Source organism: Melospiza georgiana, chromosome 1 (assembly GCF_028018845.1).
Source record: "Melospiza georgiana isolate bMelGeo1 chromosome 1, bMelGeo1.pri, whole genome shotgun sequence".
In the NCBI taxonomy this organism is placed as follows: Eukaryota; Metazoa; Chordata; class Aves; order Passeriformes; family Passerellidae; genus Melospiza; species Melospiza georgiana.
In genome coordinates this window covers 133511659-133527975 of record NC_080430.1, presented here as the reverse complement: position 1 = coordinate 133527975, position 16317 = coordinate 133511659, and the positions used below count along the sequence as shown (strand labels likewise).

Sequence of the window (16317 nt, the reverse complement as noted above, 5' to 3'; positions counted from 1 at the left end):
CCTTAACAGACCTGCAACCTCAATGCAGTTTGTTGAAGTATGTGATCATATTTTAATAGGCAGAAAATGTACATTTCTCCTATGTACCTTTCTACATACCCCCTTTCTACATGTAGTTTCTCTTTTTATTCAACTTTATTCTCTACATTCCATAATATATTCTTTTTAATTTGTAGTCAAATCTTAAGGCCACTTTTAGAACACAAATGTGCTTAGGAAAATTTCTTCAAGGAGCCCATACATAACTTTAGCATCTGTTAGTGACTTGCTGTGAATTAAAAAGGCTTGAATATAGGTCTCCCTGGGGCTAAAAAATAGCGTGATTAAATCTCTACATGTCCTTTGCAGTGGAAGCTTCCTTCTCAGTTTGTTGACAGATACTGATGGATAAGATCTTAGCGTTAAGCTGGAGACCAAGCTGTGCGTGTGTGTTTTGCAGATGATGACTGGTACCTGTGCCACGTGACCCTCCTTGCCCCCGAGGAGGAGCTGCTGTCCTGGGCCATGTACCCGTACCCGTACCTGGCGCGCGTCGACCCCGATGCGCGCAAAGGCGCGCTCGTCTACCAGCTCACGGCGCGTTGCAGCTGCCCTGAGAACGCCTCTGCTGCCATAACCTACACTCTCACTGCAGGTACGGCCAGTCTGAAAGCAAAAGGTGAAATTCTCTTTAGTTGCAAATGTTTCTTACTGAGTTTACAATTTCATGGGTAAATTTTTCCCGTGGGGAATCCTTAAAGATACAATAAGTACAGCAAACAGAAGCTGGAAGTGCTGTAAGTAAAAGTTACATGGATGGGAATCTTCCTTCTTGCCATTTTCTTTGCTTATTTTGAAATTGATGGCAGCTTTATTGTTAGCTTAAGGCTCCATTTCTTTCTTGTTCTTGTCTCTTCTACACTGCTGGTCAGCAAAACAGTGTGTGTGAAAGATAAGGTGAACAACTGGAAAGGTAAAAAGTAGTGCATCCAAGGAGAGAGGTGGATGAGTTGAGGATGGCTTACTTTGAAATGGTGAAGGTGCCAATGTCCTTGCTGTGGGGCATGTCTCAGAGCAGCTTTGTGCCTGTGTTGGTAGGTGGTGACGAGCGATTCCGAGTGGATAAGGACACTGGCATGATCATGACCACTGGTCTGCCTCTGACGTGGAACAAGGAGTACGTGGTGACTGTGGAAGCCTCTGATGAGCAGGGCAACCGAAGCCCCTACGCCTCCGTTTCCATCCTGGCCGGCTCCCGCCCTCCGCAGTTCACTAACATGTCCTACAGCGTGTTTGTCCCTGAAAACACTCCAGCTGGAGAAAAGTGAGTTGTGCTTGGTTGGGTGACTCCCTCCCCGCAGTCTGAGAGGGGCTTCACAGAGCACAACAGGGTGAAACTGTTGTGATTTGCTTCCTAGGGCCATGCATATGCATTTGTCTATCACACTTTAAAATTAATGTTGTGTTTTCTAAAAGAAATTATGCCTCTTTTGATGTTTCTCCAGTGTGACATGGGTCTCCATGTGTCACATGTAGTCTGGGATGCTGGAATTATTTTAATGCTTTTGGGGTTTTAGTGCATTGCATCGTGAATTAGAACAGCCAAACTACTGGCTATGCATCTCCTAGTGACTTAAACAAATGCTTGAAAAAAAGTCTTTTAATTAACCAGATCTGGAGTTGTTTGTGTCCTGTTTGACTTGTATTTAAATTTCTAGAAAGACAAGTCATTGCCATACTTTTGAGATAACAGCAGCAGTGTGAAGTGCAAATAGGTAAAGCTCAGTCTCCAAGGGGCTCTGCTGTTGCACGGAGAGTGGCAAAGCCAAGCCACAGTGGGGAGATGCTCTCAAGCTGGCTCTGGGTTTATTGTCACTGTTCAGCTACTTGAGAGAAGAATGGGCTTTAAGGCCTCTAAGGAGCAGGTGGAACAGTGCCATAAGGCCTCTAAGGAGCAGGAAACCTCAAAATAAACTGATGACCTAGGAAAAAATTGCTGGAGATGTGCCACTAATCCTTAAGAGAGACTGAATGAGAAGGAGGAAGGAAATTTCTCTACTTCACAGGAGCTTTCAGTGAGATGAGCTAAAAGTGTATTATGCTGGTGAAAGACTGCTGTGAGAGGTGGAGCTTCAAAACACAAGTCACAGTAGGGAGGCAAATATTCCTTTGATATCCTGCCAAGGTGGACAGCAGGATCTGAAAGCCCTGTGCTCCATGGGTTTTCCATCCATGTCTAAACTCATTTCTTTTCTAAATATACAACTACAGAGAAACTCAGAAGTGTAGTAGGTCACTTATTCCTGAATAACTGAGAAACTGGGGGTAAACCAGTTTCTCAGTTATTCAGGAATAAGTGCTGTCATTTCAAAGGCTACAATAGGGAAGGAAAAGATGTTTTAGTGGTAGTGGGGGTTGAAATGGTTTTTTATTTCAGCACTACTATATTGGTGAATAAGTTTGGTGAGAGAAGAGAAGGTAGATGTGCTCCCTGTAGCAAAAGTGGTTTCCAGTCTGGATACAAAACTGAGCCAAACATTGACAGAGAGTGAGCAAGACACCTTTCCTCACCCCATCCTCCTCTAGCTGCTGAGGAGACAGCTTTTGTTGGTATTGTTTTGAAGCAAATGTTGTTCTCTCGTTCTTTGCAGAGTAGCAGTTGTTGAGGCTGTTTCTTTCCAGAGCCAGCCTCTTTCCTACACTCTCCTGACCAACCCCTCTGGGCTGTTCCGGGTGAGGCAAGAGAGTGGAGAGCTCAGCCTGACCCACCCCGTGGACTACGAGAGCGAGCACCACCTCTACCACCTCCTTCTGAAAGCCATGGAAGTTGAGAGCACTCTCAGCAGTGTGACTGAGGTACTGGAATCTCTTCACTCCATGGTCTGCCAGCCCTTGCTCCAGGACCAGTTACACAGATGGATAGCCCAGTGAGGATGCTGGGCAGCAGGGAGCCTTGTAGTACAGCAGAGATCTGGGCTCTGACCTGGGTTCACATCTGGGCTCTGCAGAAACCTCTTGTTAGTACTCTTTGGCTTTGCCTCCCGTCTTGGGAGTGGAGGAGAAAACACTTCTCTGTGTTCCAGGAGTACGGTGAGAAGAATAGCATCAGAGGTGTAAGGATGGGACAGCAGCAAAAGCACTGAGTGCCACTGCAGTGTCCAGAAAGTGGTGCTTCTTTAGCAGTGTAGGGGCTAAAATCCACTCTCAGTGTGTCCTTTTTCCTCAGGTCATGGTCCATATCACCGATGAAAACGACTGTTCCCCTGAGTTCCAGCGCTCCATTTACAGCAGAGACAACGTTCCCGAAACCATTCCCGTTGGCACGTCTCTTCTGCAAGGTGGGGACCATCCTGTCACCTCTCACTTCAGTCCTGCCACAGGCCTGCTAGTTTGTTACCTTTCCATGGTCTGGCCGTGAGGAAGTGCTCTCTTCCACAGGCACTGCCTTGGTAAGGTGTGGATGGCAGCTTTCCTGGCAGTCTGGGGGTGACTCTTAGCTATCCTGGAAGTAGAGCTGTGAGTGTCTTCAGGTGAGGATCACTGTGCTGTCCCCAAGGAGAGATCCTGTGCTATCCCAGGGCAGTTAAAGCAGCTGATAGGAAGTGACTTCATTTCCTTTAAATGTTGTAGCTGTCTTTTAACTCATCTTGGTCATCTTTTTGTGTGCCAGAAGCAGCTACAATTAGTTTTACTTTCCTTAATGTGTTAAGAAAAAAACCTGGGCTTTTTTTAATGGGCAGCTTGCTTTGTCAAATAGGCATTAATGCTGTGTAACTGACTTTCAAAGTGTTAAAGGAAAAATATTTTGAAAGTCTGTGAATTTAAATTTATGGTTGTGGCTTACCAGTCATCATCCCATGTTTGTTTTTAACATGGCCATGTGTCACTTGCATATAAACCCTGAATGCACAGGTGATATTTTTAGAGGCTAAAATGGTATGCTGATAAAAGACTTCAGGGGGTGTGGACTCTGAGAAATGGGTATGTGCCAAGGCAAGACTTAGCAAAAAGATGAAAATGTAAATTTCCCAAAGCTGGAGCTGAACTCTGCAGGTTGCAGAGGTGATAAGAAGTTTAGCTTCCCTTGTGTCAGGGGTCTGCAGGGCCTGCTTTCTCTAAACATTTGCAAAGAGAGTTCAGAGCTTGTCAGACCTAATTTTTAGATTTAATTGCTCTTGGGAAGAAAGAAATTTATCAGAATAACCAAATCCTAAAATTCCTAAGCACGTGATTCTCCTTAAAGAGATGGATATTCTTTTGTCCAGAGGACTTGTAAAGCTCATAAAAATTCCACTTGTGGGGGAAAAAACTTATGCCCCATGTCCAAAAAAAGCATAATGTCAAAGCTGTGCAATTGCATCCCACGTTGTTGTCTTGCCACATGGGGTACATTTCAAGAGAAAGAGCATCTTAGAAAAGAAAATGTGAGGTGGAAGTATAGTGGCAGTCAGTGGAAATGGGTGTGTGAAGACTCACTTGCTGTGGAAGGGCTGAGCAGGGTTGTTGGTGGCTGCAAGGGAGCTGTGCCTTGTGCAGGATGAGACCTGGGCCACCAACTCTGACTGCCAAGGCAAGTGTCTCAGGAAAAAAGACAAAGAGCTCTTACCCTCACTGTAGCTCCTTGAGGGATGGGATGTTGCAGCCTCAGAATGACCCACAAACCTTCAGCTGCATCACTGTGCCAGCAGGACAAGGCTTGGAGCTGTAGCTGCAGCTCAGTCAGCTTCTGAGCCAGAGTTATCTCGTGCTAAGCTAGTTCAGAACATGTGCAAAGCCAGCACAGAGCTGCTTGTGCCTGGCATATGATCCTTAAAATATCCTTTGCAAGGCACACCAGTTTCCAGGATGGAACAAAACGGAGAGGAATGGGATTCCCAGGTGCTATTGGGAAGTAAGGCATGTTTCTGTCATGTAGAAGTGCCACATTCCCTATTTGCCAGAAAACATCTGGGGGAAAAGAAGCATATCATTAAGCACATAGAATGTATTTCTGTGAGTGGTTAAATGGCTCACTAATGGCTGTAGATTAAATCTGAATTTTTCAAATAAAAAAAATTTTCACATTCTGCATGCCTTTCTAAAAACAATACTTAACCACTACATTTGACAGTTTTAAATCACTGTCATTTTAGTTTTTGTGTTTTGTCTGTCAGTGCAGCAAGAGAGTGATTAACACTAAAGCCCTTGATTTTGTAGTCTGTAATACAAACATTTATTCACAGCAGGATTTGGAGAGATTTTGAACAAGATATTGAACCACTCTAAATATCCTTGTAAACAAAGATGAGTAACTTTCCATAGGCATATGCAGTTGAAATTTTTTGCAACTAAGTAGAGCAGTTCTTCAGTGTACTTTTGAAATCATTCTCTGCTCTTTTCCTATTTTGAGTTAGTATTCTGATAGAGGCAGGTTGTTTCTGCCACCCCTCTGTGGATGGTGCTGCAACTGTTTGCTGGGGTGTCCACACGCTGCAGTCACTGTTCTGCTTGCACAAGGCTGCCACGGTGGCTGCATCTGGATCCTACTGGTAGAATAAGGAGTGTGTTTATTAACAGTGTGGGAATGATGTGAAGCCTCGCTGTTAGGCTAGAAAAACTGCAAGGTAATTGGAGAGGTGAGCTTCTGCTCTTAAAAATCACTTTTGATGCTTTGTTGTGCTGAGCAGATGGGGCACGCAGTGTACTGAATAAACACTTACTGGGGGGGAATGTTTAATCATTCTTCGTACCTTGAAGTGCCAGGTAATTAAAAAGTATATAACTGGCTGGGAGCTAATTGAATTTGAACATAGCATTCCTGGAAAGAGCGAGGAACCAGTTTATGACTGATAATGTTAACCAACGTGCATACTGATTGTGTGCTAATTACCAGTGTTGACTGCTATTTGTGCAAAGCCTTTTGTGCAGTGCTGGGATCACAGCTCTAGCAAATTCCCCTGACTGAGATCACTCGGGTTGGGTTGGAGCAGAGGGAAGAGTTGTTTTGATTTTTCGCTCCCAGCCTCCTCCTAAGTTCTCAGACTCTAACCACAAAAAACAACAACAACAAAACAAAAACAAAACAACAAAAAAAACCTTTTGTGGATGAAACAGATTTAGGTGATGCCTGTTCTCAAAAACTGACAAAAAACCAGAGTTGGCTTGGTGGCAAACAGCATAACCAAACCTCCTTTGCAGTATGACTGTTCTGTTAATTGTGTTCTCTAACAGTGTTTGCAACCGACTGCGACTCTGGCTCCAACTCTGAGATCTCTTACTTCATCCAGAGCACTGATTTTTCCATCACACGTCACGGGGTCGTCAATTCTAACCAGAGGCTGAACTTTGAGCGAGCCAACCACATGTACGAGTTTGTGGTGATCGCTGTGGACAGAGGACACCCCCCTCGCACGGGGACGGCGTCTGTGCGCATCCGCATGGCCAACGTCAACGACGAGGCTCCCGTCTTCTCCCAGGCCCTGTAAGGCACCCTCAGCCCCTGCCCTGCTCTTAAATGGTGCTGGTCTGACATGTAACCTTTGTGCACCTGTAAATACCAGTGAAATTGAAGGGTGATTTCTATATAGAAAGGCTTTAGGAGTTGGACTTTCATTTCTAGAGTGTATATTAAAAAATACATCATTTGTGATACCAGTATATTGATTTTATAGAGAGAGAACAGAATGAATCAAAGACCTGTCTATACAGGGAATGATTTTGACTGTGTTGACTCCTAGGTCTCAAAGTGATTATCCATGTATAAATAGGTGACAAATAAATATGGTAGTTAGCAAACTACTACTAAAATTTAATTTTAGCACCAAAAGATTGTATTGTAAGCTAATTTCATGAGCTCCTGCTTCTTTAAGACTTCCTTTTCTTTCCTGTCCTCAATCGAGACAATTTCTATTCTTTGCACAATTTTGAAGTCTGAACATATTTAAAATACAAAACATACATATATTTATTTATAAAAGTAAATACTATTTTACATTCATCTCTGTAGTATCTGATGCTTTCCATTAATATATAGGGGCATAAGAAACACTGCATGGCAGATACTAGTCCTTTTTCTCAACTTTAGTAGATAGATGATCCTGTTTTACAGTACAACTTATTATGGTGCACATTGTTATACTCCAAAGGATCCTTCAAAATTAGGTATACCAAAGGTACAGGATTACAATCCCAAAATAAGTACCAAATGTTGAACAAAGAAGACCTAAGTCATATCTTGAACCAATTTAAGATTCCATGATTGCATGCCCAAAGCTTTAAAAAGCCATTCATAGTGAGTTCATACTGTTGCTGATGGTTAAGAGGGTGATGGTTATTCTGACACTTGTGTGCTGCCATTGCTCCCTTGTGTCCATCAGTTACAGGACCTTCCTTTCGGAAGATGCTGGTCCCGGCACCTTGGTGGCGACTGTTCGGGCAGAGGACCCTGATGGGGACGGGCTGCTCTATCTGATTACAGGGGGCAATGAGGAGGGCAACTTTGAGCTAGATAGCCAGAAAGGTAAGGAAAGAGGGTTTAGAACTCAGGTATTTACTGTCTAATCTCTATTGACTCTGCCCAACCTGTGTCTCAAGAACACTAAGAAAGCTCCGTATTTATATAATCCGCAGATGGGAATGCTTTGTATCAGTGAGCATTAGTTCTTTGATATGATGGTTGTTCTTTAACTATCAGCCAAAACTTGGGATCCTGGTCCAAGTCTGTGCAGACTAACATGAACAGTTACTGTGCTTTGCTACCAAAATACAGTAACTGTTCAAAGAAATGTGATGCTCACTTGATTTTGTGTGTTTACAGAGTAAATTAACATGACACTTTATGCTTCCAAATTCAGGTATCATTAAACTCCGCAGAAACCCACCACCCAGCCTGAAAGGGCCACAGTACACCCTGAATGTCACTGCCATAGATGACAATGCCTCGGGGGGACCCACTCCTCTGAGCAGTTTTGCTGAGGTTATTGTAGGAATTAATGACGTTAATAACAACAAGCCTGTCTTTAGAGAGGTGAGATGTCTTTCTGCAGATACTCTTTTCCCATCTAAACTATAACTGGGGTAATAGTCTCTATTGCTACTGGTGGCTGCTGGTGGGCTGAAGGGTCTGTGTGTGCAGAGCAGAAGAAACTTGTAAGTGAACAGAAGACAATTCTCTTCCTAGAGGAAGTGTAGAATCTTCATCCTCCTTTTCCCTTCCTCTCCCTTAGAGATTGATTTCTTTGTGTGCATAAGTAATAGTAGTTATTTCCTTCCAAGTTTTTCCCAGACCTGCTAGAAGAAATATTGACACTGTGCAGCAGATTCACGCGACTCTGTGTAATATTTAGGGTCGGATGTTTGGGTGTGTTTTTAGTGCGCTTACTACAGTGACAGCACCTGGGTTCTGGAGAACCAGCCTCCAGGCACGCATGTGCTGCAGGTGGAAGCCTATGATGCAGACCTTGGCATCAATGGAGAGGTGAAGTATGGGCTCATGCACCGAGATGGAGCTTCCCTTGGCTTCAGCATTGATCCAGACACAGGTCAGTAGCTTTAGGTTACTGAAAAAAAATGAAAATTGTACGTTGTATTGTAATAAAAATGCCTCTGTATCAGTATGTTCATGTGGGCTCATGCTTAACCATGTAACTGCAGGGTTAGCTGTGACAGTTTATAGGATAAACACTGGAAAATGCTCAGGGTATGTAAATACCCATGCACATCGATTAGATAGGATTAGATTAGATTAGATTAGATTAGATTAGATTAGATTAGATTAGATTAGATTAGATTTAATGAAGGTTGTAGTGATTCAAATCATAGTAGCATATAATGGTTTGGGTTGGAAAAGACCTAAAAGATTATTTATTTCCAACACCCCTGCTGTGAGCAGGGACATCTTCCACTAGACCAGGTTGCCCAATGCCTCATCCAACCTGGCCTTGAACACTTCCACAGCTTCCCTGGGCAACTTGTGTTGGGCAGTGTCGCACCACCCTCACAGTAAAGAATTTCTTCCTAGTCTAAACCTGTTCTCCCTCAGTTTAAAGCCATTACCATTTTTCATATCACTATATGCCCACAGACCCTCTCCAGATGTTGTGTAAGCCACCTTTAGGTACTGGAAGGTGCTGTAAGGTCTCCCTGGAACCTTCTCTTCTCCAGGCTGAAAAATCCCAGCTCAGTCTGTCTTCACAGGAGAGCTTTCCAACTCTCTGATCATCTTCATGTCCCTCTTCTGGATTCACAGATCTACATCCTTCTTCTATTGAGAGTTCCAAATGCAAATTAAATAGGGAAACCAATCCCAGTTCAATAAGAAGATAGAAATGTGTTCTGTATCAATTACCTTCTTATTTGGATCATGAGTAGCTATAAAAATGCACAGCAGAAATTATGATTTTTACAGGTAAAGTTTATTCTTCCCTATGATACAGCCACAGTTTATTTCTCATTTAATGCACAAATAGGAAATCCAGTGCACTGCAGGCAAAACCCTCATACCAGAACAGGGCAATGATGTATTTATATATGATTTATTTCAAATGAAGATATTATGTAGTTGTTGATGTTTCTATAGTCAAAATAGGAAAATGGGATATTGTTATCTCCAGGACTGTGCAGGAGATTGGAAAGGATTACAACAGAGCTGAAGAACTCTGAGCATAGGGAGAAAAATAGGTCTAGAAGTGGCCTCAAGAAGGTCAGTTTGAAATCTGCTAACCAGAAGAAAATAGCTGAGGTAGGGAGTGATTAGTAGGGAGGAAAACCTGAAGATTTGGAGGAAATGGTTTGGTTTATCCACTATATGATTTTACCCAATTTTAATCTGTTCAATGAGACAGCCTCCAACTCCTGTAGCAGAGGTTACTTTGGTCATGTCGCTGTGTCTTCTGTGCTGTGACTCTTCCTCAAGCAATAATGAGCTGATTCAGTTACTTGGACTAAACCTAGAGAGGCTCTTCAATGAGAAGGAGAAAGTCCTGTGCTCCATGAACCATGAGATAACAAGATACTCAGACTGAGCTTTTTATCAGGGCAGCAGGAAAATGTGGCATGTGAGGAGAGGAGAGACAAGAGAACTGGAGTTGGTCTAGTCCAAGAACGCATTGCAGGGTCGGTGAGGATCGAGCCTCACGGCTGTGCTGCACGCAGCCAGAGCTTCCTTTTGTGCAGGAGTTGTGCGGGTTGCTCTCTGCAGACCCAGTCCTGAGGCTGTGGCAGACAGCACAGGAGTGTCTGTGTTGGCAGGAGTCATCACCACCACACAGAGTTTCGACCGGGAGCAGCAGCGGGAGCACACTCTGTCTGTCACGGCCACAGACCGGGCGCGGGAGCCGCTGATCGGCGTGTGCCAGCTCACCGTGCTCATCGCCGACCTCAACGACAACGAGCCCAAGTTTGAGAACAGCCGCTACCAGTGTGAGTGCTGCTAACTGCTTGTCCCAGTGCTGCCACGGGAATTGGCCAGGAGGTTATTCCTTGTAACAGCAGTCAGTCTGCTAGGTGACCAATCTTCCTTTGTTTCCCACTAAGCCAGTTACTGTTTAACCCATCATCAGTAGGAATGAGCAGAATTAACCAGTGCTCTTTAGTCACTGCAGTTCTCTTAAAAACATTTACATACTCACTCCTACAGATGAGGCAGGTCTGATCCCTTCTCTCTGCAGCTTTTCTCTGCCCAGCTTTTTTCCACGCTAAATTTTTATTTGATGTCCCAAAACAAAACATGACATCCTAGCTCGGAAATCATCGACCCTGACCACAAGTACAATTGTCATCTGTGTCTCTGTAGCATGATATTTCTGTTTGAATAGATTGAAGTGGCATTTATGTCTTGTCAAACAGCACAGAATCCTTGGTTTCTAGGCTGCCTTTGGCTGGGAGCCAATGCCTGCTGTGTCTGTCCTGCTGAGCTAGCTTTTCCCATTTGACCTGGTGACATTCCCTTTTTCATCCCACATGATATGCTTTACATCGGTCTATTGTTTAATTTGACTTGATGCTTCTCCAGTAGAATCCTGCATTTCATTACACTTGGACTCTCTACATTTAATGTCATCCACAAGTCATGAGTATAATCTCTAGCTGTTGGACTGGAACAGGTCCTTCCTTGCATAATTGCTTGAAAATGGAAAAAAAAATGTTGCTGATGCATCTGCCAACAGCTTCATTTTGGAGTTTTTTTGCCACTTGTGTGGAAATGTCATGGAGGGCAAAGCAGTGACCAATGCCCTATTAAAATGAAGATGGCTTATAAGAAAATTGTCTTTAACATCACAGATGCCAGCATTTTAGAAGGATTCAAAAATAAGTTGGATGTTTATATTTTAGGAGTTTAACAAGAAGTGACCTGCTGGGAAATATGCTAAATATACATCCACATCTCAAAGTTATGTACAAGGACAGAAGGAAAATTGTGTTGCACCTTTTAAAGTATCTTGTAGTGACTAATTCTAAGTGCCAAATTCATTAAAATGTGTAGATTTGGAATAGCTATTTCTACAGTCTTACCAGTGTTTTCTGCAAACCTGGCCAAAGCAGCACTGAGAAGTTGAGTAGGAATGATCTTTCTGGAGAGAAATATTTTTGAGTGGAGCAGAGAGTCCCTGAGGTAGAGGTAATGTTTTTGCAAAGATGAACCTTTTATTCCACCATCACACGTGTCCTTCAAGTGAAACTGCCCAGGATTCTTTTTCAAAAGCTGTGAAGCTGAGAGGTTGCATTTGTGATTATGGTGGCTTCAGCACTTTGAGAAACAGGCAGGGTTTTTTTCTTTTTTCATGAACAGAGCGTACTGGCAAAGGTTCTGAAGAAAGGCAGCTGTTTGAGATGGCAAACCTGCAGATAATGAGGTCACCTTATGCCTAGCACTTTCCCAGTGTCTCTACATAAGTAATCAATGCTTGAACGTCACAGAATTAAAAATAGCTTTTTCCCTAACAAGATCAAAGGCCATTAGTCATAGGTTTCTATTCATCCTGGCAACTGCTGGTTCTTTACTCTCAGCACTAGGATGTTGGTTAAATTCCTGATTTAGCCATGCATCTTATCATCTGTCTGCGAAACAGACATTAAAGAAATGCTAAACTGTAGTAGGGATGGTACAGTAAACGTTAAAGTTGTGTCAGAAGCAAGCAAAGCACCTGAAATGAGAGACTACCACCCTTCCAAGTAACTTTGTCTTTTTTATTACAATGCAATTTAACTGAATTTGGCTGTTAAAGACAGCATAAATACACACACACACACAAGCCTAAACACAAAAAAGGAGAATTTTACAGTGATTTATGGCAGTTAATTCAATTTTCATTAATCTGTCTTAGTGCTGGTAAATCTCTTGTGAGATTTGTCTGTTACTTGTCTGTCACTGACACACCAAAGACAAGAATCCCAGGACAATTAAATGTCACAGGGACAAGTGAAGCCAATTAAATCTCAAATTACTGCTCATAGAGCAAGTGGTTGCTGCTGTTTAAAGTTGTACTGCTCCACTACTACACGCTGTAGGCATTAAAGGAGAAGACCAAAACAGAAAACATGACTGCTCCATAAGCAGTTCTGATTATCCCACATCAAAAATGCTAAAGGACACACATATAAAGGACATCAAAGATATGAAATAGTTTCTGAACAAGACACAAATTAACAGACTGACTGGGTTGCCTAAACCCAACTGCAATAGCCTTCCCGCAGTCAGCTTTAATACCCTGAGCTGGTGGAGCCTTAGTACAGGGAAACAGCTCAAAAACACAATCAGGCGAGCACACGTAGCTACTTGAAAGAGGAATTGGCACTGGATGGCTGAGGATAGAGGGAAGAGCTGGACCAAAAATCAGTGCAATGTAAAGATGAGTGTGGAAGAGACACAGACAGCAGGGATGTGATGGTTTCATATGAAACTGTGCTTCACAGAGTGGATGGGAGCAGGAAATGACTGCTCCTGATTTCCCATCATTTTGTTGGTGTCCCTTCCAGAAATCAGGCCTTAGGAAGACAAAATTATTCTTCTGTGCAGTGGGCTCTTCAAATTCATGACTTTGCCAGCAGATTTTTAGATGACAATTGCGTGAGCAGGTTCAAAGAAGGATTGGTCTCTCTAGAACTACAGGCAGAAAGACACGACTTCTGACACAGGTGGATTTCTGGGAACAGGGAGTGAAACTTAAGGAAAGAGACATACATAAAATGATCCTTGCCCTGGGCAGTTTTTCCAAAACACTGTGGGGCTGGAGGCATTTTTTCTGTGTCCTGAGTCTTTGTGCTTTGCAATTACCTAGTGCCTCCCACTGGCAGTGCTGCTGGCACCACTCATATTCAAGACTAATTCAATTCACACAGAATTCCCTTTGATACCAACCTGCTTTTATCATTAGCTGAGCCCAGCAGGCTGGGCTGTGATCCAAGGCAGTGGGCATGTGAGCTGCTGTGGGGTTGCCAGCACCACCCTGGAGTGGCACCAGTGCTGGCAGCAGCAGTGTCAGTAAATCTGCACCACCAGCAGCTCACTTAACAACCCAGCGTGGCAGGGGAGAGGGAGGGGAAGCTGAAAGAGAACTATAGACACTGTTGGTGACAGTACTTTATAACCTGCTTCAGTACAGAAACATTTAATCTCCCATGAAGGGAACAATGGTGTTTTACAGGGGTATTTCTTTACAAATACAGCCTGCTAAACCAGAGCAGACCTGCTGACAGGATCTTTGTCTTTTCAAAGACTTCCTCAGCGAAGACACTCCGGTGGGGACGAGTTTCCTCCGAGTTGCAGCTCACGACAGTGACCAGGGTGTGAATGCTGCTGTCACATACTCAATGCTAGAGCATCAGCTGGAATACTTCCAGATCAACCCCAGCACAGGCTGGGTGTACGTGAATTGCCCACTCCCCCAGGTAATGTGAGAGTCCAGCCCCTCAAATCCATTGCAGAGGGTTAATTGCAATATTTTCAAGCATCCCGTGCCTCTGTTTCCCAGACAATGCGCATCAGCCGCTATATTGTAGCCACAGACGGCGGGAACAGAAGCAGCACCGTGGAGCTGACAGTGACTGTCACCAGTGCACTGAGCCAGCCCCCACAGTGGGAACAGAGCTCTTACTGGGTCACCATCCCCGAAAACACCATTCGGGACACCAGGATTGTGGTAGGTTAAAAGCTTGATTACTTCCCTCCCTCTTCATTTCCACTTCTTCCTCTGTTGTGCTCTATGTCAGAAGTTCACAGATGCCTGCTCTGCAGCCTTGCTGCATTGCACTGTGCCCTTATGAGCCTTCACTGCTCTGTACCCATTAAAGTTTGCCAGGCGTACCTGTCACAGAACAGGGGGGCATTTCAGCTGGCAGCAGTTTGCCCAGTGAATTCTTACATTACAGGAACAGGACTTGTGCACTGCCAAAGAAAGAAATGCTTGTGTGTTCCCTCCAAGAGCCAGCTCCTCACTCCTCCATCCTCATCCTCAGTGGCTGTGCTATCTGCTTGTGTCTTTCTTAAAGCTTTTCTCAGTTTAGCACAAGAGTGTGGAATGACATAGCTTGCTTTGGACTCTTCTAACCCAAACCAATTCCTTTTTAACCCATAGAGATTTAGTCTTTAAGGACAGAAGACTTAGTCTTCTGTATATTGCCACATAATTCCAGCCTTCCTCCTCCTGCATGTAATATTGAAGCACTTGGAAAAAATTTAGGGTTTGAGTTTTTCTTCTGTAACTTGCGGAGTAAAATGTACAATTCAGTGGAGAAATGGTTTCCTTATGGATCAGTTTTGCTTTGGAAGGAGCAGAGAGGAGGGATTTCCTATAGCTGTGCTGAAGTTCTGACTCTGAACATTTACAGGCAGATAAATTTCTTGTTGATTTAACACCTGCACCAAACCTAGATATTGTAAAATAAAACTCAGCTCTGTAAATGTTTCTGTTTTGTCTGTTACCTGAGTCATACAGGCGAGTATGTTCTTGGAGAGCATACATGTGTGTGTGTTTCTGCCATCAAACTCATCACCCAACACTTGCAACCCCGTGCTTCATGAAAGTATGTGGTGGCTCTTTTCTTCTTCAGACCATCAAAGCCACATCCCCTCTTGGTGATCCCAGGGTCACGTATAACCTGGAGGAGGGTCAAGTTCCAGAGACTAACATGCCAGTTCGTTTCTATCTGAAGCCAAACAGAGCTGATGGATCTGCTTCTCTTCTAGTCGCTGAACCACTTGACTTTGAGACTACTAAGTTTTTCACCCTGACAGTCCGGGCACAAAACGTAGCAATGACTCCTTTAGCTTCCTTTGCCACTGTGTGTGTGAATATAACAGGTAAGCTTTGCTGCTGTTCAGAAAAATATTATTTTTAGTATAATACCATGAATTAAGGTAATATCCATGAAATGCCAAGCCACCTCAGAATACTTTGTATTTTTCTATACTGTAAATAGTTCTGCAGTCATTAAAGAGGTCTGTCTGAGGCAATTCCTAAGTACAGCCATCAAATGTGGAGATGTGATAGTGCAAAAATGAGCTGTTTGAATGTTTAGGAAGCACTGTAGTTCTGTAAAGGTACTTAGAAAGATTTTCTTTCGAAAGGAGGAAAAATCTAGTACTTGTTCCCAAGCTATTGAAAGGAGATTAGTATTACTGAAAATACTCTGTGCTATAGAAAGCAAAACAGCTCAGATAGGCCAGGTTTGTGTTGGATATCTGTTTAGGGGTTTTTGTTACATTCAGTATTTTCCATTGCATACTGAGATTACAGGCATGAAATTTATCCTTATGATAAATGCAATTTTCAAAAATTTGATCCAAACCTCCTTATAGTGGGATCTTTTTATAAGGCTCTGTTCCAGTAGATCCACATAAAACTATAAATCTGATATTAATCCCTGTTTTTGCAGGATTAGTGGAGTTACTTTTGTTAGGCAGACATTCAAATGAAAATATGAATAAATGAAGTCTCCAGCAAAAACATTTGTCTTGCCCACCACCATGGAAATGAAAATGGGGTAGTAATTTGAAAGGGAATCCAACTTTCCTGCTTCAGTTTATCACAGCATTGTCCTGTCTTTCACAATCCACCAATGCAAAACCCCTCCAGGCTGTAGCGCAGGGTCTGAGCCTCATTGTAGGTTATGGATCCTGTCCCAAAAGGTTTTTCATGTAGTGCAGTTATTGGTACCAGAATTTGGCAGAAACTTTATTCTGCTCACAAGAAAAAATCCTTTTTCAGCAATTTAGCTGTGGATGAAAGCCCTCCTGTTCCTGGCATTTACAGACTTAGTATATCTCTGGTCAAACCATTAGCCACTATCTCAGCTGGGATCAGGCCACTGTTTCCCAGAAACTGCCCAGTGTCTATAAAATGTCTCCTGATTGCTACCATG

At 43.3% G+C, this 16317-nt stretch overlaps 1 protein-coding gene across 1 annotated transcript in view; it reads left to right on the top strand.

The window, feature by feature from the left end:
• The first annotated feature begins 335 nt into the window (after window positions 1–335).
• LOC131086352 (neural-cadherin-like) overlaps window positions 336–16317 on the top strand; it is a 40940-nt gene continuing 24958 nt past the window's right edge. The window contains 13 exon segments of the mRNA XM_058029325.1: window positions 336–421; window positions 423–634; window positions 1078–1303; window positions 2631–2835; window positions 3206–3317; window positions 6190–6439; window positions 7335–7477; window positions 7812–7984; window positions 8330–8498; window positions 10207–10377; window positions 13673–13845; window positions 13929–14096; window positions 15007–15256. Coding sequence (XP_057885308.1) covers window positions 336–421; window positions 423–634; window positions 1078–1303; window positions 2631–2835; window positions 3206–3317; window positions 6190–6439; window positions 7335–7477; window positions 7812–7984; window positions 8330–8498; window positions 10207–10377; window positions 13673–13845; window positions 13929–14096; window positions 15007–15256 — 2338 coding nt within the window.